At 47.8% G+C, this 23,540-nt stretch overlaps 1 protein-coding gene across 1 annotated transcript in view; it reads left to right on the forward strand.

Annotated features, from left to right (window-relative positions):
• The window catches only part of LOC112104185 (kazrin), a 400,475-nt gene extending 385,590 nt beyond the window's left edge, over window positions 1-14,885 (forward strand). Inside the window, exons 15-16 of the mRNA XM_026659996.2 lie at window positions 9,252-9,384; window positions 12,346-14,885. Of these exons, the coding sequence (XP_026515781.1) occupies window positions 9,252-9,384; window positions 12,346-12,510 (298 nt within the window). The 3' untranslated portion in view covers window positions 12,511-14,885. The remainder of the gene's footprint in view (window positions 1-9,251; window positions 9,385-12,345) is intronic.
• Window positions 14,886-23,540: the final 8,655 nt, after the last annotated feature.

Here is a 23,540-nt window from a genome sequence, read left to right on the forward strand (position 1 = left end):
ACTGCCTGTGGTGTTCTCTTTACATGCACAATGCGGCTACGTTACAGTTGCCATGGTAGCCAGAACGTTCGGTTTCCTGACTTTTCTGTGTTTGAAACCTCAGCCAAATGTTGCATGAATCTAGTTATTTTCCTGGTTTTATATGAAACCATAGTCCTTTAATAAGTGACCAATTTCCCTCAAAGTACAAAAGAACACAATCAAAGTTGCTACCTAGCAGTTTGCAGGTGAACTCTTTGTAAGCTGTAGATATCCCATCAGTTCTGAGGGATCTTTGCTCAATTTTTGCTATCACCTGGCAAACCTCAGGTGAACTTTCGCTCCATGCACTCAGTTTGAAAGCAGAGGCACATCATTAAAAAATGATCTTTTGCTGCGGAAAGAGGCCAACAGGTTAGATTCACCTAATTAGTTTGCAAGAGATTGTGCAAAGGTTCTAAAAATGTCTCTCCACAGCTGCTGGGACCAGGAATGGATTTACCATGAAACAGGTCGTGTGGTGGCACGGAGCCCTCAATGCAGGACAAATCTCATCTGACAACCTGCCCCTGAGTCCTGGCCGGCGGCGCAGCAGGGCTCGGGCAGGCAGGCTGACTGCATGCCATGGCTGGTGGCCCCATGCCACTCCCGGAAACGGATGGCTTCTGGCACATCTCTGCACACCCCTGGTGGGGGGAGGCAGTTCCACACCCTGGCCCCGCCCCAGGCAGCGCATGGAGACCCACTGCTCCTCTCCCCCCAAGGGGCGCGCAGAGATGTCCCAGCAGCGCTAAGGCAGCTCCCTGCCCACTCTGCCTCTCTCCCTCCCTCCGCGCCACGCCACTCCTGGAAGCGGCCGGCATGTCCCTGCGGCCCCTGGGGGGGGCGTCTCCACACACTGCCCCGGCCTGAGTGCCGACTCCGCAGCTCCCATTGGCCGGGAACTGTGGCCAATGGGAGCTGCAAGGGCAGCACCTGCGGGCAGAGGTGCGCAGAGACCCCCTGGCCCGCCCCACCTAGGAGCTGCTGTCAGAGGTGGCGGAGTGTGCCGGTTGCTTTGGGAGCCGCGCCACTGTAGGTAAGCGCAGCCTCCCTAGTCCCCTCCCACACCCCAACCCCCTGCCCCAGCCCAGAGCCCACACCCCACACCCAAACTTCCTCCCAGAGCCCACTCCCCGCACTCCCTCCCACATCCCAACCCCCAGCTCCAATCAAGGTACCTCACTTTATTTTCATTTACTTCCCATTACTTATTATATAGGAAGAGGATGAAGAAAAAAAAGAATGAAAAATGGCGGGGAGATGAGAGAATGGTCTTTTGCCACATTTTCTATCTTTCCTACCCAGCAGAATAGCTTGCTTTTGGGCCCCTAATAGTGTCCCTGTGAAATACTGCCAACTCTCCTCAGTTGTTTTTCCCCTCAGTCTTGGTTCCCATTGGACCTTACCTATCAGCTCTCTGAGCTTACCAAAATCCACCTTCCTGAAATCCATTGTCTCTATTTTGCTGTACTCCCTTCTACCCTTCCTTAGAATTGTGAACTCTATGATTTCATAATCACTTTACCCAAACTGCCTTCCACTTTCAAATTCTCAACGAGTTCCTCCCTATTTGTTAAAAATCAAATCTAGAACAGCTTCCCCCCAGTAGCTTTTTCAACCTTCTGAAATAAAAAGTTGTCTGCAATGCAGTCCAAGAACTTATTGGATAGTCTGTGCCCTGCTGTGTTATTTTCCCAACATATATCTGGATAGTTGAAGTCCCCCATCACCACCAAATCTTGGGCTTTGGATGATTTTGTTAGTTGTTTAAAAAAAGTCTCATCCACCTCTTCCACCTGGTTAGGTGGCCTGTAGTAGACTCCTAGTATGACATCACCCTTGTTTTTTACCCCTTTTAGCCTAACCCAGAGACTCTCAACGCTTCCGTCTCCTATGTCCATCTCCACCTCAGTCCAAGTGTGTACATTATTAATATATAAGGCAACACCTCCTCCCTTTTCCCCCGTCTATCCTTCCTGAGCAAGCTGTACCCATCCATACCAACATTCCAATCGTGTATTATCCCACCAAGTTTCAGTGATGCCGACAATGTCATAGTTGTATTTATTTATTAGCACTTCCAGTTCTTCCTGCTTATTACCCATACTTCTCGCATTTGTATATAGGCATCTAGGATAAATTGGTCCTATATAAATGAAGAGATGGACAGACAAAAGTTTGAAGTATTAAGTATCTGGATGCGTGGCTGGTGGTCTTGCTCACGTGCTCGGGGTCTAACTGCTCACCACATTTGGGGTCGTGAAGGAATTTTTCCCAGGCGAGCTTGACAGGGACCGTGAGGTGTATTTTCTTTCCTCCACACTCTGGGGCATGGTTTGCCTGCTGAGATCATTTGGGTTTAGCTCACCTAACCAATCCCATGCCATTGCAGGGCTTCAGACATTGGCAAAATCTCGATCTCCCCTGTTTTCTGTCTGGCTCCTGAGGACTGAAACGCTTTAATCTAACTAATGTATTTGGGCTTAGTATATGGGGTATCTGGGTGAAATTTAATAGTCTGTGATTTACAGGGGGTCAGGCTGGATGATCTAATGGTACCTTCTGGTTTTAAACTCTCTGAAGCTCTGAAATAATGTTCTGTGTACCACTGGCTTGGAATTACGATCCCAGTGTGAAATTCTCCATTGTCAGAAAGCCAGCACAAGTCTCTTGTGTAACCCACTAGTCGGTGTCTATTATGTGCCCCCTGAGTGCCTAATTCACACAGGATATGAGTCTGTTATAGCCCCTGCTACAGAATCTGGCTTTTTAGCTCAAACTGTAGAGACTTGTGCTTTCAGCTGTAGGCTTCTGTGCGTCAATACCTGTTGTTGGCCAAGACAGTGATCATCACGTAAATATTGGATAAAGCTCAATTTGGAGGGATTAAGTGCGATTTAAGTGGTGGCACATAAGCCTTGTGCTGGCCCTCCACCCAGGGAATGTGTTTCACTCCTATTGATTTGTAGATGGAAAGAGCTGAGTGCCTGCTGCTACCAGTGGATGAAATGCTGATAAATGGACAGCTGGTGAGCTCTGAGGCGCTGCTGAAAGTTCTGATCGGTGTGGAGGTTTCATAAAGGGTGGGTCTCTCCCGTCAGTCTTTGCACAACATTCACACTGACACCCAATGATTGTAGATTGAGGCTAGAATACAGCCAGCTGTTGTGACTGTAGCGGAACTGTGTAGATCCAGTCTAATCTGTTGAAGCATTTGTACCGTTCTCACGGCTGTTGTGCTTTGGGGAGGTCTGAGTCAGCTGGGATGCAAATGTCGTCCTTCATTGTTGCCAGTCTAGGGACAAAATCTGCCTCTCTGGGCGATCTGCTGTATTGAAAGGGGTGAGGGGTCTCAGTCCCAACAAGGGATAAGATGTTAATAAAACCCAGGTTCACTGTTACCATATTGATTAGCAAAGTGTGGTCTGGGGGTTTGTGGAGGGTGACCAGATGTCCCGTTTTTAAAGGGACAGTCCCGTATTTAAGCTCTCCTGCAGGTGTCCAAACTCTTTCTTAAAAACAGGCAAATTGTCCCCTATTTTCTGTCTCCCCCACATCAGTACTGGTGGGTCCTGCTGCTGGCTGGATCCCTGCTCACCAACCGCCCGCCCACCAGCGGTGACTGGGGGGTCCAATGGCCGACGATGGGGGTGGGTGTGCAAGGCTGGTGGTGGGGCAAAGCGTGGGGCCCTGCTGGTCTGTCAGCGCAGCCCCTGCTGCATGCCAGCTCTCGGCCAGCAGGGCTGCGCCCCCCCAGCACGTTTCCAGCCGGCTCTGGCAGCGCACTGTGAGCTGCGGTGGCTGGTGAGTGCGGGTAGGTGCCAGGCAGCGGCCGATTACGTGTGGCCTCTGCTGCCCACCCGTCGGCCCTTTACGTGCTCCCCCTCTCGCTGTCCTCTCCCTGCTTTGCCCCTTCGCTCCCCCCAGCCCTGCTCTTCCTCCATCTCCCCCCCGGCGGGGCACGTCCCGCTCCCAGCGCTGTGCGGAGAACCAGCCCCTGCTCGGGGCACTCAGTTCTCCAACAGCCTGGCCGGCAGCTCCTTCCTTCCCCCACTGCCTCTGGCTGAGCTGGTGCCCTAGGAAAGGCCCAGACCCTGCAGCCCGGGGCACTGCCCAGGAGGAGCCGAGCCCTGCATATGCCAAAGCCCTGCACCACGCTGGCACGGGGAAGCCGCCCCGCCCCTCAGCTAAGCTCTGGAGTGGCAGGGGAAGTGATTTCCAGCCTGTTCATGCCCCGACCCTGCAGGCTCCACAGCAGCCCCCCAGGCAGGGGCTTAGGACCCTCTTTACCCGCTCCGTCCCCAGGCACCCTCCTCTGCTGAGCCACCGCTCTGGCTGGGTTCGCTGAAGTCCCTGCAGTCAGGTTCCCTGGGCCCTGGTGCACAATGAGTTCTTAGGGCTTAACCCCTTCCTGCCCACGCTGTAGTCGGGGGACAGGTGGCGGCCGGGTTAGGTTGGTGGCCAGCAGCAGCCTGGAGGTGTTAGCTGCCTTTTGACGCTGTGTGGGCAGGAAGGGACAAGCGGGGTGGGGAGGTGGGAAAAGATGAGTTCTGCAAAGACATGGGCCAGGTCATCCCTTTCCCCCACCCCCACCCTGCGGCTGGAAGCAGTTCCTATCCCTTCCCTCCCGCACCGTGCCGAAAGGCTGCTGCTGGCCACATTCTGGTATGAATCCTGGCCAAAATCTGGGGAGGGGGGCATGTGACCCTGTGTGCCCCCCCCCCACCTGTTGCCTCGGGAAGACATGGCGCCAGGTACAAGGAGAGGCAGGTCCGTCCTGGGGGCCCAGCTAGGCATGAAGGGCAGAGAGCGCCGGGAAGGGAGGGTCGGGTCGGTCAGTCACACACCCGTGCCCCCCAGTGAGAGAGGTGTACGGAGTGTGTGTGTGTCATCTCTCCCCGTGTGAACCCTAACGCCTTAAAGATAAGAAGGTAAATAAAAAGCATCCGCGACTCAGTATTTCTTTTTAACAGGGGCTCAGTCAGCTTGATGTTAATTTGAATGTTTATACCGCGTAGTTCTGACTGACTGCCATTGAACTCGCTTGAATATGAGTAATTTTACCAGGTGTCCCGTATTCAGCATAGGGAAATATGGTCACCCTAAGTTTGTGTCCAATTATCATGGCTTACTTTGATTGTAACAACCACCCATTAAAAAACCATTTGAGCTGTATTTAGTATTTGTTGGTAGGAAGAAACCCCCGTGTGACAGTCTGTCAGAGGGTATTATCCCTCCTTTTGGAGGTGAAAAAGAGACAAAGTTAGCTGCGGTGGTGTGGAGCGGGTATTGTTGCTGCTGGTGACGTCCAGTCCTGTTTTCTTTAAGACAGAACACACATGCGCGCACACCGGGAGAGACAAGAACAGCTAAACTAGAAAATACAGCTTCTGTTTCTGGTGCTGACTTTCACTTGCAACTTTGCTGCTGGAAAAATGCAGGCACTGCCCAATGTCTTATCAGCTACTCCGGGCTTGTTCCAGCAACGGGCTGTTTAGGGCATTGCTTTTAGCTTGTCTTTCTGGTCACCAGGCTTACAGCAGCGTTGCAAAGATGGAGTTGTCTTGGCCAGCTGAGCCAGACAATTTTTAGAAAGGAGAGAGACAGGGAAGAGGCGAATTAAGGTGAGGAAGGAAAATTACACATGAAGGAGGGAATGAGAGCAGGAACCAAAGTCTCACACATGCCAGCCATCTTTCCGAATTGAGCTGAAGCTGGGGCAGCTGCTAATGTCATTGGTTCCCTCTCTCTGGCCTGGTCTGGTCAGGATGGTTCTCAGGATCAATATGATGAAGGCCCAACAGTGTCCTGGTGGATCCTGGGGCCCCAAGTGATGGTGAGGGTGGCAGCCATTATGATGAAGCTCACTCCTTGCAGTCCATGCTTTCCTCTTCCCCAGCATCCATGTCGTGACACCCCCCCACCCCACCCCGGTCAATGATGCCCAAGGAAATGGACATACATTCCACTCATTTCCAACATAAACCTTTTCACCCATCTCTAGAGTCTTTCTGCTCATTCTCACGCCGCCCTGTGACTTTACCAGGAGCCTTGCAGATCCCTTAGCACAGTTCTTGCAACCTAAACAGTCCAGTTAGTATCAGGTTGTTAATCGCCTCTTTTTGCTGACTTTTACAAACAACTTTGTATAACAGGCTGAGTTGGACTTCTGTTACCTTGGGCAACATAGAGTAGAGGCCTGTGCACCGCGGCTCTGCATGGCGTATGCGGCATTCATTCACTGCCTGGCCCTTCTGTCCACGCAAGCAGGATTTATGCAAAATATCCAGTTGAGAGCTGAGAGGGGGAATTCTCCTGCAAATTTCCAGCGCAGGCAGTGAGATTTCAAGCTTCTGCAGGCCCAACTATACAGATGGCTCTGGTTAGTTGGCTCGCCCGAAACAGATGGTTCACAGTGCAAATATTGTGCTTTTGTTTGCACACACATACACACACCCCCAAAGAGCCCAGGCAAATTGGGAGCCCTGGAGCTTCTGAGCTGTCAATATTGTACAAGCAATTAGATGTGTTGACAGCAGAAGGCGTTGCGCTGGGGATGGCAGCATTGTGCATTGCAGAACCCATCCACTAGAAAGCGATATTTCTGCCTGCCCTGATTACTGCTCTGTTACTGTCACGCAGCCAGAACGGCAAAGGCACAGCCCACTCTCCTGGCATCAAAACCAGCTGTCCAAAGGATGGCTCATGGCACGGCTAATGAGAGGGGAAGGATTTCACTGCTAGGTCAGCTGTTCAAATCCAATGTGTCAGGAGAAACTTTAAAGATGCTACCATCTTACTGGGTCTTTGGAGACCTACATAGAATAAGTTGGGGGTTTCAGTCCATTGTCCCAACTGGTAGAAGAGGCAGAGAGGTCAGGGCCGGAATGTGTCTGGAAAATGTCCCCATCCTCATTTCCAGAGATGGTCCCTTCAGCTCAGGATAGAGGGGCAATGAGAGGAAGTTTACTCTGCCTTTCTCCAGGCTATACCTGTTCAGGGGTGAAGCAGGATATGAGATGATCAGAGATGATGAGGTGCCTGAGGGGAACCTCACAGAGGGGGAGCCAGGAGGCACCATCCTGAATCCATTTCTCCCATTAGAGGAATCCAGAGTTGTCAGCAATGGTTTCTCCCTCCTGCAGAGAGGGAATAAGACCAGCATAGCAGCCAGTGGGCTAGAGCTAATAATGGGCCGGCAGCAGGAGGAGGAGGAGACGGAAAGGCTGGTGAGATAAGAGTCGCTTCCCAAGTAGTTGTGTAAAATCAAAGCATGTGCATTGACAGTGGGGAGGCTGAACGTCCCTGGCCCCACGGTGTCTGAGAATGGAGCCTAGCCCACTGCTGGCCACAGGAGATCGGCTTGTGAGATCAAATGACACTTGTGAAGAAAAGGGGAATGTCCATGAAAGGCACAAAAGCGAGGCAGGTGCAGGGACTGACTTGGACCTAGGGTGACCAGACAGCAAGTGTGAAAAATCAGGACAGGGGGTGGGGGGGTAATAGGAGCCCATATAAAAAAAAGCCCCAAATATCGGGACTGTCCCTATAAAATCGGGACATCTGGTCACCCTACTTGGACCCTGTGTGCCTCGAGCGAGCGGAGCAGCAGCAAAAAGATTTCCGTGTGCCGCTGTCACCACCACCTAACACTGCAGAGCGAGAAGAAAACATGGCTGCCGGGGACTGTGGCACTGGGCGGGAATGGCTGCTGGGAGGTAGAAAGCCAGGGTGTCGATTGATGGGAAGGCAAATTGAAAGCGGCTGGATGACAGCAAGGAGCAGGTTACACAAACTGTGAGCAATGGAGAGGACTGGACTATGTCATGGCACAGATGGGATAGGGGCCTGTTATGTCTTCCTCCCTGCACCCTGTAAAATCTCGCTTTCGCAAATGCACCCTCATCTATATCCGGCTGGAAAGCCCAGAGTGCTGTTCATTGCCTGAAGTTCATTATTTTGGGAAGCAGGAATTTGCTGTTCCGAGTCGGAGCACAGATGGAGCTGACCTCTTCTGAAGCTTCTGGGGACGTGGAGCCAGGTTTTTGTTCATCTCATGATAGACACAGGGGGGCCAGGTGGAAAGTTTGGCTCTGAATCTGGCCTTTTACAAATACTGGGTTTGTTGAAGTTTTGTTTTGGGCCTGACTCTGGCGGACAATGTTGGTTCATGGGACTTTGGCCAGTCACCAGTACCTGATGCTTGAGAGGAAGGCAAAAATGCCATACGCTTGGCCAAATACGCACCACTACACATAGAGAAGGGGGGGGGGGGGGGGGAAATTCGTTCTTGATCCCTGCGGCCATCACAATACACTGTGCAGAATGAGATGACATTACTCCTGCCCTAGCATCAGGGCCAGCTCTAGCTTTTTTGCCGCCCAAGCAAAAAACAAACAAACAGGCAGCTGGACTGCTGAAGCAAAAAAAACCACGGCAGCCTCAGGGAGTGCGTGGAGGGCAGTCAAGGCGGCTCGTAGGGGGACGAAGCGCGGCGCCCGCCCGCTCCCTCCGCCTGTGGGCAGCCAGGCGCTGCAGCCCGCTCGCAGCCAGGCGAGAGGGGCTCTCCCCTCCGGCCTTGGGGTGCCTTTCCCGGCCAGGCAGGCAGAGCCTCCGGGGGCTGCAGGAGGTGCTGGCTCAGCCGCTCCTTTAAAGGTGGCTCGGCCGGGCCGGGCTCAGAGAGGCGCAGGAGGCAGAGGCCGGTGCAGGCGGCAGGGAATGGCGTGTCCCGGGGAGCCCGGCGGCACAGTGAGCAGGAGGGATCGCTAGTTCCTGCCCCCCAGGCCGGGGTCCGTGCCCCTGCAGGGCTGGGCTGGGACTAGCGGAACGCGGGGAGCCGGCCGGGGGCTCCGGAGCTGCGGACTGGGCTGCCAAAGCAAAAAAAAAAAAAAAAAAGAACCACGGCAGGGCGGCCGGAATGTGCCGCCCTAAGATTGGCCGGAATGCCGCCTTTTACAGTGTGCCGCCCCAGGCACGTGCTCTCTCGTCTGGTGCCTGGAGCCGGCCCTGCCTAGCATGTATGTTACAATTGAGCCTCAATTATGGGCTGTCATGGATGCATGTTATAACTGGTCATCGGACGAACCAGTCCTTTTAAAAAATCCAGCCACCATTTGTTCGATTTGGTGGGTTTTCCCACCGCAACCTGGAAGGGTTTGGGAACGTGGCTCTTTCGTTTACTGACTCCACATTAAAAACTGCTGTGAGATGAGTGCCTGTTCATTGCTCAGCCCTACAGGTGTTCTAGAGAGCGACCGATATGGAACGTCAACTCTCCTCAAACAGGGTTCGCTCAGGCGCTCCTCCAGCGCTACCAGGCAGAGCAAGGAGGAGGGGAACAGCTTAAAATGCAAAGCAAGCAGGGTAAGTCTGTTCACATTTTTATAGTGGAGGCTGGCGGGGAGGCAAATATGACACTACGGCCCGAACTGGTTACTAAACACGATTGAAAAATCTGGGCCTGAGCTGTTTTGAAAAGATGACTTGATTACTGCTTACTCTGGATCAGATCCCCTTTCCCTGCTGTTCTCCCGTTGAAGTTCTATCTCTTCACTTTTATGGTCCTATCAGTACAGCCTATGGAGGTTCATCTAGAGACCCATGAAAAACTGGGCAGGCAGGAGAACTCTAGATTGCCCTAGTAAACCCCTCTGCATTTTCCCCCCACTGATGCTAATAACAGTTATCAACCAGGTGCGTGAGTAAGGGCATTAAGCAGCATAATGCAAGATGGGGGACTATAAATCATATTCGTTACGGTAATTAAATTGCCCTGAAAAGCCTTTTTGTGCCCAGGGAAAGTTGGCATTTTTAAGCCTGGAATTTATGTGATGAGTAGCTCAATAACAAACCAATTATAACTTGCATAGGCTGGGCCATTTAATCACCAAGTCCAAATGACTCCCTTCTCCCCGCTGGAAATGACTGATTTTCTGCTTGGAATTGTCATTTCATCTCCATGATAATTGGGGATGTAGATACTCAGAAGAGTCATGTGTGAGCTAATGAAATAATTAATTGCATTCATTTAAAAATTAGCTCTCTCTCTCTCTATCTCTTAGAAACACTCTAAAATAGTCTTAGAAATATTTAGAAATACTCTTATACACATAGGTGTTGGGCCAGCAGTCTAAGGCAGTCCAGTTCAATGGCTCCAAAGAGTCAAAGCTTTCTCTAGAGGTCTCAAGGGAGCACTGGATCAGCCCTTTTGTAGGGTTAGTATCTTATGTTGCTTTCTAGCGACCCTTGCTGGCCAGTATTATGGACTCCATTTACTGGCAATGTGCCATGCCACTCCAGATGGCTAGAAGGCGGGGCCAGCCTGAAACAAGGGCTGGAATCTCAGCTGATCCCAAACTGAAATCTCGCCATTGATTTTAATGGTGCTGTACTGATTAACACCCGTGGAGGAACTGGCCCTGGGTTTTTAGGGTTAAAGGGGAAACAATGGGGGACTTCAGGACAGACTCTGAAACCATCCCCCCACAACCTCTTCCTTAGGAACAACAGATAGAGAACGCGGAGTCCCTGATGGAAGCTGCAGGGTGGTTGTTTGGAAGTATGGAGCAGATGCAAACTAGACAAACGTACTTCAAGCCATAATGTGAGGCTATCACCAGAGAAGCCATTTTTTAAAGTGTGGGTGGATTCTCCTCTGAAAAGTAACTGTAAAAATGCCACCCTGGAACTTCCCTGCTTCTTATAGTTCAGTGATTCGGGGTTAGATTCACCCAGTTTATAATCACAAAATAATAATAAATTCCTAACCGTCAGCCCTGAAAACTGAGGGCCTAATTCTGCTACCTTTACTCACGCCTCATTATGTGGGTAGTTTGACTGGAAGTACCCTGAGTACAAGTGGCAGAATCGGGCCCTTCAGCAAGGGAGCTGACAATCAAGCTGTGCGCTGATATGACTGGCAATGAGGAATCTGCCAACAGAACTTAGTTAAAAATTCTATTGAGGACACATGAGCCAGAATAGATCCAGCTTGTTCTCCTGCAGCTGTATTGGCTAGGCAAAGATAAGCAATAGGGACCTGTTTTAGTCAGTAAGACAGACTCAGGGAACCAGATCTGTGGTGTAAAGATGAGCCAGAGTTAGTCACTTTTCTGCTTATTACTACACTTTAAAAAAAAATACCTTTTTCTTACTTAATACAAATGCAGCCCTGCTGACTTCACTCAAACAAACATGCTTGACTCCTCTTAGAACAGCCAGTCCAGCTGTTGGTGAGTGAGCTGGATTTGGTATTGCCTCGGGAATCAACAGATGTCAGTGCCATTCTGATTACAGAATCGTTATTAACGCTATTGGTGCAAGAGGCAGAACTAACAGGGTTTGACGCTCCAGACCAGCTGGTGTAAATCAGCGTCACTCTGTTGGCTCCAGTGGAGCTATACTAACTTACCCCTGAGGGCAAGATCCTTGTCTGGTGTATGTCTACACTGCAATTAAAAACCCAGGGCTGCCCCATGCCAGGTGACTCAGGCTCATGGGGTTCAGGCTCAGGGGCTGTTTAACTGCAGTGTAGACATTTGGGCTCAGATTGGAGCCCAAGCTCTGGGACCCTCCCCATTTGCAGTGTCCCATAGCCTGAGCTCCAGTCTACGCTGCTATTAAATAGCCCCTTAGACTGAGCTCCTCAGTAGACATACCCTCAGATTCCAGATTGAGTTTCCAGTGCTGGCAATTAGAGAAACAAACCTTTGCTTTGTATACTGAGCAAATTTGGATCTGGAAGCTCTTGCGATATGGAACTCTGCGGCAATGACATCTTTACAATCCTACTTCTGACTGTAAGTGGATTATAAAGGAGCTTTGGGTCAGTTCTTAATTAAGCAGATCTGGTGCCCCCTTCCCTCCATGACAATATCCTGCATCCTGTCTCTTTCTCCCCAAGACAATAGAATCATAGGACTGGAAGGGACCTCGAGAGGTCATCTAGTCCAGTCCCCTGCACTCCTGGCAGGACTAAGTATTATCTAGACCAGGGGTCGGCAACCTTAATACATTTTAACGTTTTTAGAAGGTCTCTTTCTATAAGTCTATAATATGTAACTAAACTATTGTTGTATGTAAAGTAAATAAGGTTTTTAAAATGTTTAAGAAGCTTCATTTAAAATTAAATTAAAATGCAGAGCCCCCCAGACCGGTGGCCAGGACCTGGGCAGTGTGAGTGACACTGAAAATCAGTTCGTGTGCCGCCTTTGGCACGCGTGCCATAGGTTGCCTACCCCGATCTAGACCATCTCTGACGTGTTTTTCTAACCTGCTCTTAAAAATCTCCATACGATGATTATGTTCCTCTGATTTCATTTGCAGCTTCCCCTGGGGAAAATTGGAAGGGGATTCAGCGGAAAAGACACTGATTTCCATGACGACTATGGATCTCTCAAAAACGAAGAGTGCTGTGAGGATATGAAGCTAAGTAGGCCAGAGCAGTGCCGCCTGGAACGCTTTGGCAGCCTGGAAGTCACCAATGTGTAATGAATTGGATTGTTCAGGCAAGACAGGACTCACTGAAATCAATGGTGACATTGTGGCCAGCAAATGGGAAAGAAATCTGAAGAGAGTGACTGAAACGCAGACTTCTTTGGTTGTACATATTGTAGCCGTTGCTAGAGGAAACTCTGTTCAAACCTAACACAGTGGCGTGTCTTTGTTTAAAGTGTCTGTATTGTGTTAATGCTGAGGGACCCAGATAAATCCAGTACTGATTCCCTATAGTCAAAGATTTCCAGCAAGCATTCCAGAAAACTTTCAGAAATGAACTTGGGCCCTCAGTGAAATGATAGCAATGCTCAGCCAATGACCTGACTGATCCATTCTTCTCTCTGGGTGGGCCCCCCACAAATACAAAATGCACTTATGGGATGACTGTGGGGACCCGGGACTGCCAGCTTGAATGGGGCAGGAAAGACCAGCCCCAGTGAGATTGCTTCCAGTTGTCATGACCCAGCATCAGCCCGTCAGGTTTGTCTATTGCTTTGACGTCGCACTGGGGAGGAAGGATAAAAAGAGAGAGGAAACAGGAGGAGGAGGAGAAATTAGGTGAATGAAAATCAACACGTGCTTTGGAACAGGATGGGGAGACTGGAAAGGTCTGGCCCTTTGGGGCACCCTCAGTGCTGTCACTGACCCTCATTATGCAAAGTGGTGAACACCCACTGGGAGCGCTGCAGGAGATCAGTGGGAAGTGAGGCAGTGAAACGCCTCCCATTCAGAACCTCGAAGGATCAGGCCCTTTCATTGTTCTCCAGGGCATAGATCCCATGGTGAGCCTTGCTTTAGAACTACCACGGATAGACAGTAATGTCAGGCAGGGGCAGTACTTCCTCATCTGAAGTCACTTCAGCATTGTGCAGCAAGAGATCAAAAACCTGACTCACCTCTCAGCCTCTGGGGCACTCACAGCTTCCAAAATTGAAAGATAGGAGCAGCCCTACTCTTTCAGCCTTCAGTCTCATGTGATTTCACCAACATGGGCAAGCTTTCAGTGCCTGGGTGGGAAGTGCCTGCTGCTACCAGAAGCAATGCTGGCGATTCCGTAGGTGACATTCTTCCCTGTGAGTCAGCCCTGAGCCAGTGCTCCAGCACGGCATTAAGGAGCATATGCTGTTGGAGATGTCCTTGCTCCGATTAAAAATGTGGATAGATGAGCTCCTGCCCCATTGAAGAGCTCAGAAAGCTTTTTACCAAGCTAAGCAGAGTGATATCTTGGCCAAATTCAAACCTTGGTACATACATTCTGCCTAGTTTCTTATAATAGTTCCCTTCCCTCCCTATGAATGATTGTTTAGCGTGTCTGGCATAGGCTGGGTGCTGTCTTCCTCCCCAGAGGTGGATGCATTTCAGCCGTGGCTGAGCCATCTATTTGCTGCAGTCTGTAAAGCACTTTGGGGACTTTCTGGCTGTATTATTATCGGTATGGTCTTACTGTGGTACGATTATTGCTATACATTCCTGGGCACAAAGGATGCTTTCGTTTATTTATTAGACGTTATGGGAGCTCATCGGGGCTCTGGGTTCTAAGTAAATGTTTTCTTTTGGTGAAACATATTGTCAGGCAGGCAGCTGTTGGGTTTGTTTTAGGCATAAAGGCCTCGCTCCAGCTCTATCAGTTCCCACCATCTGAGGATCTGGCCCAGTACAGTCAAAATCCACAAAGAGGAAAGATCAATTTTACACTTTTAAGGCCGCAGAGTAGATGTCAGACAAGCCCTTTGGAAAACTGAGATGAAGAGATGCCCTGGGACTGCAAGGTTCATTAGCATGAATGGCAAAAAATGAAGGGCAGAGGGGGGAAAAGATCCAGCAAGCAGCATATGAAACTCAAATCTCTGTCCGGAGGAGAACATCACTTACAACACGTATTTTCTGCTCACTCTTTTCCTCTCTCTCTTTTTTCTTTTCCTCTCAGGTATTGAGTGGGACAAACAAATATTTAGAAAAAGGAATTTTAAATATACTGGGCTAAATTCTGATCTCACTTACAGACAGGTAGCTCCACAGTCCTGGGTGCCCAGCATCTCTGAAAATTAGGCAACTTAGATGCCTGAATATGGATTTAGGAGCAATCAGCTAGCATGCTAGAGGCTGCATCTGCTAGGCGCATATGCACCTAACTCCCATTGAATCAAGGTTCCTACCTGCATCCTTAGGCACCAAAACAGCTTTAAAAATCTGGCCCATAGGCCCTAATTCAGCCTGGTATTTGAGCATGTGACTAACTTCAAGCATGTGAGCAATCCCCTTGATTTCAATGGGCCCACTTGTGTGCTTAAAGTTAGGTACCTGCTTAAGTACTTCGATCTTAAGTGGCACATAAATCTTGTGTGTGTTCTCTGCACAGGGGTGAATTTCACATTCAGGCAGGGCCACCCAGAGGCGGGGGGCAAGTGGGGCAATTTGCCCCAGGCCCTGCAGGGGCCCCGCGAGCCCTGGCCGAGAATCCCTACTCACCCGGCGGCGGTCCGGGTCTTCGGTGGCACTTTGGCGGCGGGTCCTTCAGTGCTGCCGAAGATGTGGAGCGAGTGAAGGACCCGCCGCCGCCGCAGATTCGGCGCGCCGCCCGGTGAGTACAAGCGCCGCAGCGGGTGGCGCCTTTTTTTTATGTCCACTCCCCCGCTTTGCCCCAGGCCCCCTGAATCCTCTGGGCAGTCCTGCATTCAGGGTCCAATCCCGCAGCTGCTCCATGGGCGTAATGGCTGCAGAAAGCCTATTTGAGTTGATCCAAAGCTCCTGGAAGTCAATGGAAAGACCCACATTCTCAGCTGGCTTTGCATCAGATTCCCACACCATTCCTTAACTAAGGGCCTGATCTAAAGCTTATTAAAACCAACGTGAGTTTTTCCATTGACATTACTGGGTTTCGGATCAGGCCTTTACATTTTAGTCAGATCTAAGACTTACTGAATTCTCTAGGAAAATCGGTTGTCCAAATGCCAGCTTTGCATCAATGAGCTCCACTGACAACTGAAAGCGACTATTCAGTGAGCGCTAAGATACCGTTTACTGTTTCTCTAGGAAAGGAACCGTGACGTGTGTATCATGTGAAAGCTATTTCAGTATCATTGGTTTATTCAGTTATTAAATACCTTGTTTTAATAACCACTGGAACTGTGCTGAAACAGAGATGGGGCAAATGTTTGTAACCAATTTCCTCCACAGAAGTGTAACCTCAAAAACCACTTCACCTACTGAGTAACATACTATCCTCTATTCTAGTGCAGTGGCATCAAATGTCACTTTGAATGGCCCTTTTCTTTATCGGTTGAGAGCTCACCTGGGAATCATTTCCTTGGTTAGCAGCAAGGTGTTTATCATCACGTATTTGAATCCAGGAGCCCCAAAGAGAGACAAACCTGCTATGGGCAAGGCCAACAGTGCAACTGAGTCAAAGACTTAAACATACATCAACCATGGGGACTGTAGTATAGATGTAGGAGGAAAGGAGCTATTTAGATGTCATGCAAATGAATCTGGATATATCAGGCAGTTGTACTGCACCAGAGGGGAGGCAAGGAGAGGGGACATAGGAAAGGCTCCATAAGGACAACAGGCCAGATTCTGCCCTCTGATATGTGCATGCGAGTCCCATTGGTTTAAGGAAAGCGTTGAAGGGAGGAGAAAGCCACCGCCAATGGGCAGCAGAGAGACAAGCAAGGAGAAGCAAATCTGTTTTGAAAGGCAGAGCTGAGAGAGGCGAGAGAAAACAAACAGTCTGGGTATGGATAAATCAATCCTATGTACATACAGGAATCATGCCACCTGCCTCTGAAATGCGGACACCTCTATGGTGAAAGGCAACGGGTGTTTAACAGGAGAATATGACACCCCTGAGTAGGAGAGGAAATGCGAAAGTATTGACATAACTATATGCAGGGACAGAGCATGTAATCACCACACAGGAATTTGGCAAGGAAATTCTTCTTAACATTCTGGTAGACACTTCTGTTATTTCATGTCTGCTACAGGCTGCATCTCTTGGTTTTATTTTTCATCAGTACAGCCTACTTTTCTTTCACTGTTACAGAAGTGATACCAAGGTCAGTTCTTAACATTCCCTTCTAATAGTTACAGAGCTAACTTGCCCTCAGCCCACTGTCTCTAAAACATCCAGCCTTGGATGATATTCAGTTTTACAGAATGGGAGCCCGACGGGAAACTGAGAGCACAAGGAGCTTATTTATGTACATAAAACTCCACTCTTGTTGCCAACCTTCAGAGTGCCTCTTGGAATTTGCTAGGCATTAATCACACATTTGGAAAGATACCCAGTTAAAAATGGAACCAGGAAGAAACTGAAGTATTAATTAAGCAGCGTCTCCTGAATGTTTTCAGTCTGACATTTAATGGTCACATTTTTGACAGAGTAAATAACAATTTAAATACATAAGATCACAAAACCAGTAACATTAATGTAAACATATAAAGTGTATGTTGTGTCTTCCTCTAGTGGCTAATCCACATAGAACGTATAACAGCCCACTATTGCTGCCAGCTACCGGAGTTACCCCTGTAGATCAAGTAGGCTTGATATGACAGCCTTCACAAATATTACATAAGTGATTAGGAGAGGAAATGTGGAAGAACTGATGTAACCATATGCAGGGAGGTAAATCAAGGTCTGGGTCTTAATACTGGGAGTTCTGAGTAGAGCTGTGGGAGGATGGAAGTTCCACTTTCTGAAGAATTTTGAGATCTCTAAATTTAGCTTCATTCCAAAAAGGAACAAAAACTGAAAATTCTGAAATTTTCTGTTACGGAAAATTCCAGGGGAAAATAGTTTCAGGTCAATCAAAATATTTCCTTTTGACAGATGGAAATGTTTCCCTTCCATTTTGACTTTTATAGATTTTTGACTATTATATAATAAAATGCAAAATAAAATAAAAAACTAAACAAAGTAATTTCAAAAGAAAAGTTTAAACCTTTCATTCCAAAAAAAGTCAAACCCAGAAATTACGACATTGTCAGAACTATTTTCCCTGTTTTCTCCTTAAACAAAATTCCAGAAGAATTGACCCAATTTCCCAAAATGTTTCAATTTTGATGGAACTGCATAGTCTTAAAGAATATGGTTCCATCAAAGTTTCTCTGACCAGCTCTAGTTCTGAGTTCAGATCCTGGGGTTGACGTGTTTGTTACTAATGCTCATTGAAAAATAGTTGTAGAACAGGTGGAGAAAGGCTTGCTTAACCAGACTGGACTTCCAAAGTGCTGTGCATGGAGGCTTTCATACCCCACTCCAAGAAGACATCCGCATGACCAATGCTCAAGATAAAAAAATTTTGCTCACACCAAACATCCTTAAGTGATTTCCCTAGTCTGAGGGCTGCCATCTTGAAATCATAACATAACATAACACAACCACCCAGAGTGGAGAAACAAGGAGTGGGGTATAGTCCTGCAATTCCTGCAGTCCTTAACTCATGAAGTGCTCCCATTGAAGCTGGACTTACAGAGGGTTATTTGCATGTACACATGCAAATAAAGCCCTTAATTTGGATGGGCATGGTGGACCTTCACCAAATCAACAGAGGGAGTGTTGCCTGCTCTGTCTTTCTGCCAAAAATATTATCTGCTGATTCATGCTAAGAGTAATTTAAGGCATTATCCCTGGGAACCAGCCCCTGAAATTGGAAGTGACCCAGATCCACCAGTGAGTCAGAGGCCACCTGGTGCAGGGCTGAGGGCTCGTGGTTACATGCTGGGTTGGGCTGGGCTTGTCTCAATTGGGAAGAAGATTAAGAACTGGGAGTGGGATGAAGGCAAGAGCCCATAGCTCCAGGTAGACGAATTTGTCTAGGTGACCCTGTGGAACACACATTGAGCTATTTTCACCTCTATTGGGGAGAGGTAGAGGGGATGTAATTTGGGTTTCATATTCACAGGAAACTTCTGTCTGACTTTTAAGGCCTTAGGTAACAAATAAAACTGAGCTCCTAAGGACAAGCAGCAGGCACGTCTTGTCTGATGAGACTACAGATCTTCTTCACCCCCCAGCAAGAAAAGATGCAATGAAAACTCAGCCCCAGCAGATTCTGGATCCTTAGATATAATTTGTGAGCCCATTGGAGTCAGTGGAATTTCAATGGAGTTAGGATTGAGGCCCTTAATATCTAACAGCTGTATGATGCCACTAAATCAAATCCTTAATAACTGCAGAAGGATAGATGGCCTAAACTCTCTGGAAGAAAGCACTACCACTAGACACAGGGAAACGTGACAACAAGAGTTGCCATGCATTTTAGTGTACATAGAGACATCCTGATTGTATAGTGCCATGTGAGTTAAGATCCAGCCCTCCCTGCAGGAACGGCAGTCAGGTGCGGCAAGCACCTGCAAATGTGGAAGCCCCGATTAATGGACACATGCCAGCCAAGGGGAGGTAAAACCGGACACACAGTCATAATCACTGCAGAGCGTGCCAAGTTGGTCAGCGTGAGGTAGACACTTGCTGCTCGACTCTTAGACAGATCCAACTGGTACGTCTGTTCTGCTGGGTTGCCTGCCAGTCACAAGCTGGAACAGTTTAGGGGCAATTCTTCTCATTTGGGCTTTGTGTTATACTGCAGATGAGTCATAGATAAACGGCACCAGAGCTGTGCATGGAAATTCCCCCCCCCAACCCCCCCCGCCATTCCAATTAACTTTGAACAAGCCACAACACTGTGTTGTGCTACTATAGAAAAATTGCAGCTATGACTTTGTCTAATGGCATCATAATCACATAAGGCATGTGTTTATGCGACAGTGGGATCTGGTAGGTTTGTCCCTGGGTCTCTACGTGTCCAAAGGATATACACCTTGCAAACCACAGGAACACGCGCCCATAAGGCAGTTGCATTAGCTGCACAAAGACTTAGTAGAGGTAAATTCCAAAGGAGTCATGTTAAACTAGCCACCAACTAGAGAGTGCCCATAGAGACAGATAAGTACAGTGGAAGCATTAGGGGAAAAAAGCAAATTGCAATTGTTTGAAGGGGCTAAAGTGTTCAGACAACACTCTAAGTGAATGCAAAATTGCATTTGCAGCAAAATCAACGAATGCTGTAAGTTTTGCTAGTTCAGTAAAAAGAAGATGATACTAACGAGAAAAGAAACAGAGAAAATATTGTCCCACATATTAGGGCTGTTGTTTCAGGGTGAGACCTCTTTAAGGAAGTCAGGCATAGCCCTATGGCTCCCACCTGTCACTGACTAGCTGAATCTCAAGTGGGGAGATAAGACCAACAAGCAGCTTACTTGGGAGCTGGGAGGGAGTGGTATGTAGGGGATTGCTGGAGAGTCTGGATCAGGGAAAGTACCAGAAAGGGGCTTGTTACACTAGGTAGGGGACAGACCTGGCTAGTGACACCTGCTCGCTCAGTAGAAGCAGCCTTCTGAGGCAGTAGGTCTTCGGAGGGGCCAGGCAGCAGGACCTGGTTTACCTAGCTGATTGATACTGGACTGTATTTGAACAATAAATACAACTCTAGGAAAAGGGACGGAAATACTGATAGTGGTGGAAATTCCTTTGGTGCAACTGGCTGGTAAGTTGGCCTGTGGGCTTACATGAGTGTGGAGAAACTAAGGCAGAGGCAGGGTCTGATGCTGAGTTTGGGGAGACCCTGTTACAGCTATCTAGTGCCTATTAAGATAACGTTACATATATTACCCAAATGGATTGGTCCATATGAAATCTCCAGCCTAATAAGGAGCTAAGTTTAAATAAACTTTAATAGTAATAAAATGCAAGTTTTTTAAATGCATGAATCTCAATGTCATAGATAATGGTGGCAAGGGGGCTAGATCCTCACCCTGTGTAGATTGTAATAGCTCCATCTGAAGAGCTGGCATATGCCTTTTATCCAATACAGCTAGAGTCACTTACTGTGACCTCCCATTGGTATGTATTATTTTGTTATAGTGGGTACCAACCTGGTTCACTGGCCTGGGCAAAGGCCTGGGAGTCAGGCTGTGTTCTGTTCTTAATGCTTCCGCTGACTCACTGTGTGATGCTAGGCAAGTTATGTAACCTCTCTGTGCCTCAACTTTCACACCTGAAAAATGGGTATAACAATGCTTGTGTCTTTTTTTTTTTTTTTTTATTTTTTTAGTTTTTTTTTTTTCCTGTTTGTCTCCGGATATTAGAGAGACAAGATAGGTGAGGCAAGCTTGTCTCTCTCACCAAGTTGGTCCAGTAAAAGATATTACCTCGCCTACCTTGTCTCTCTCTTTTTTAAAGTGCTTTGAGATCTACAGATGAAAAAAACTGAATAAAAGCTAAATATTATTCCTTTAAAACTAGAGATGAGTCTGATCTAGAATTCTGGATGGACGGAGGTTGGATCAGGATTTGTTCTTCTATTCAGGCTTGTCTCGATACAACTCCAATCTTGGGGAATGTACTGATCTGTATTAGAGCTAGGCCTTGCACTTCAATTTTGCCTCTAAAATCATTCTGGCTTTCCCTGATTTAGTTGCTCATAGGGATACTACACACTGAATGTTCTTGCTGGATGTCTGCTAGATAAATAAAATATTCCTACATGTCAGAAGCAAAATAACATGAAATTTCATACCTAATTTTGCTAAATAAGCTAGTGGGGGTTGTTTGGGTGCTCACCATGAGATACCTTAAAAGGGCTTGATTTTGTGGAAGTGCTGAGAGGTTAACCTCTGAATATCCGGTTCCTTTAAGATGTCTTGAATTGGACACCCAAAAATTGAGGCACCTGAAATCACTATTCAGTTCTGAATTAACTTCCATGTTTGCTGTATCTGTTCTCATCAGCATTGCAAGCTCTTCTGTGAGGTTGTATTCAGCATAATGTATTCTGGTCTTTTACATATGTTCTAGTCGCTGTCAATGGGGAACAACAGCAGAAATGAAGTAAACTATGTCTGAATTTCTCGACCATTCAAATAATTTTCCACTGATTGATCAAAACTGCACATCTGGTGAAATGACTAAGAATACATCTAAGCAATTTCATCGCTTCCTCTCAGTGCAATTCCTCCCTTATCTGATACAGTAACTATTTCTGCAACCCTAGTGACCGGAGATGAATATTGCTCTCTGTCTCTGCTGAAAACTCTTGTTCCATGAAGTGGTGCCATCACATTGAATTCCTTAATAATAGTAGTTGTTAGTAGGAACCCCAGACTAGATGGGCTAGTGGCAGCATTTTCAGCACCATGTTGCTGAGACATCTACAGAACGGAATTAGATGATGATAGTCACTGATGAAGGTCAAGACACCATCTACCATCCACCCAAGGGCCCCCAGTGTTTCTAACACCAGGGGAACTGAACTATGTTAGAAACAGTTTTCAAAATGCCCACAGTGTAGACAGGGTTCCAGAGGCCACTCAGGGCAAATCAGCAGTCCCGTCTGACACTGACCATGGGGGAGAAAGATGTGATGGGGAGAACCAGGGGCAAGGACAGCTCCAGGAAAATCATGAATCCACTAGCACACAAACCTGCTTAGGGTTGAACACAGCAATCCATGGCTTTGACATGGTTGTTGAGCTACTCAGAACTGACTACTGCAGATTGTGGCTAAGGAGTTACTTCCTTCTTCCCTCATGCCCTTTAGTCAGTCTGTCTGCTCATTTCCAGAATTTCACCCAGAGGGTATTTTCATCAGACTCTACACAGGAAAGAATTACTTCATCCACCGCTAACATACAACCACCTCTGGGCTGGAACATAGCAGCAGTTTAACAGTGCATGACAACACTATACATTAGTTTAGGACAGGAGGTGAAGAATACCAGATCCAGATGAAACTGTATAAGGGGAATTTAGGGCGGAGAAAGTAACTTCAGAGGCAGTGTTGTCTAGTGTTTAGAGGAGGGAACTGGAGTCAGGCAGCCTGGGTTCAAATCCTATCTTCCCTATATGTGTAACTCCTTGCCAGAGGATGCTGTGAAGACCAAGACTATAACAGGGTTCAAAAAAGAACTAGATAAGTTCATGGAGGATAGGTCCATCAATGGCTATTAGCCAGGGTGGGCTGGGATGCAAAACTATGCTCTGAAGTGTCCCCAGCCTCTGTTTGCCAGAAGTTGGGAATGGGCCACAGGGGATGGATCACTTGATGATTACCTATTCTGTTCATTACCTCTGAAGCACCTGGCATTGGCCCAGAAGACAGAATACTGGGCTAGATGGACCATTCGTCTGACCCAGCATGGCCGTTCTTACGTACAAGCAAGTTTGGGAAAAAGGCAGCATTTCTAAACACAGGTTTCAAAGTAGAGGTGCCATAAAAATCCCATTAGCTGCATCTATAGCCCTAGTTAGAGATAAGCCGATTCATGAAAAGATTATTGTTTGATCTTCAAAGCCTTTGGTGGAGAAAGGGAACAAAATCAGATTTTCTGGTTGCCCTTTGCTTCTGTTTTATGAGGCTGCACCTGCTACATTATTCAAAAAAGCTGCCCGAAGGAATACACCACAAATCCAGAGGAAAAGAGGAAGGCGAACGATTAACTCTCAAGCATCAGCCCTACCACACTCATGGGATCAAGATGACTTAGTTCATTTTTACACCAAAGTTGCTTTCCAGCCAACGAGTAAACGGGATATTTATTTGCATTCTCCCCAGTGCCATGTTCATAGTACAGCACAACAGATGTAATTACTGACAACCAAAGCAAAAGCCTGTGCGTGGGGTGCTTGACCTACTAAAAGATGATAAGCCTGAAAATACTGTGGTAAACAGAGATTAAAACAAAACTGAGCACTCCTGTAGAGGAGGAGAAGGCTGATCTCCAACCCAGAGACTCCACAGTTCTGGTTTCTTTTTTGTTCTTAGGGCCCGATCCAAAGGGCACTGCAGTCAATCTACATCGTTCCACTGACTTCAGATTGACCTTGGATCAGGCCCTTAGCGCGCCACAGCAAATGGAAAACTGAAAGGCAAAACACTGAGTTATAGTGAACATGTGGCATTTGATATCTGATGTTTGTTAATGTATACAGGCTTTGGAGCAGGGACTGCGTCTACTCTGGCTTTGTG

Source organism: Terrapene carolina, unplaced genomic scaffold (assembly GCF_002925995.2).
Source record: "Terrapene carolina triunguis isolate 2854851 unplaced genomic scaffold, T_m_triunguis-2.0 Scaffold714, whole genome shotgun sequence".
Taxonomy (NCBI): domain Eukaryota; kingdom Metazoa; phylum Chordata; order Testudines; family Emydidae; genus Terrapene; species Terrapene triunguis.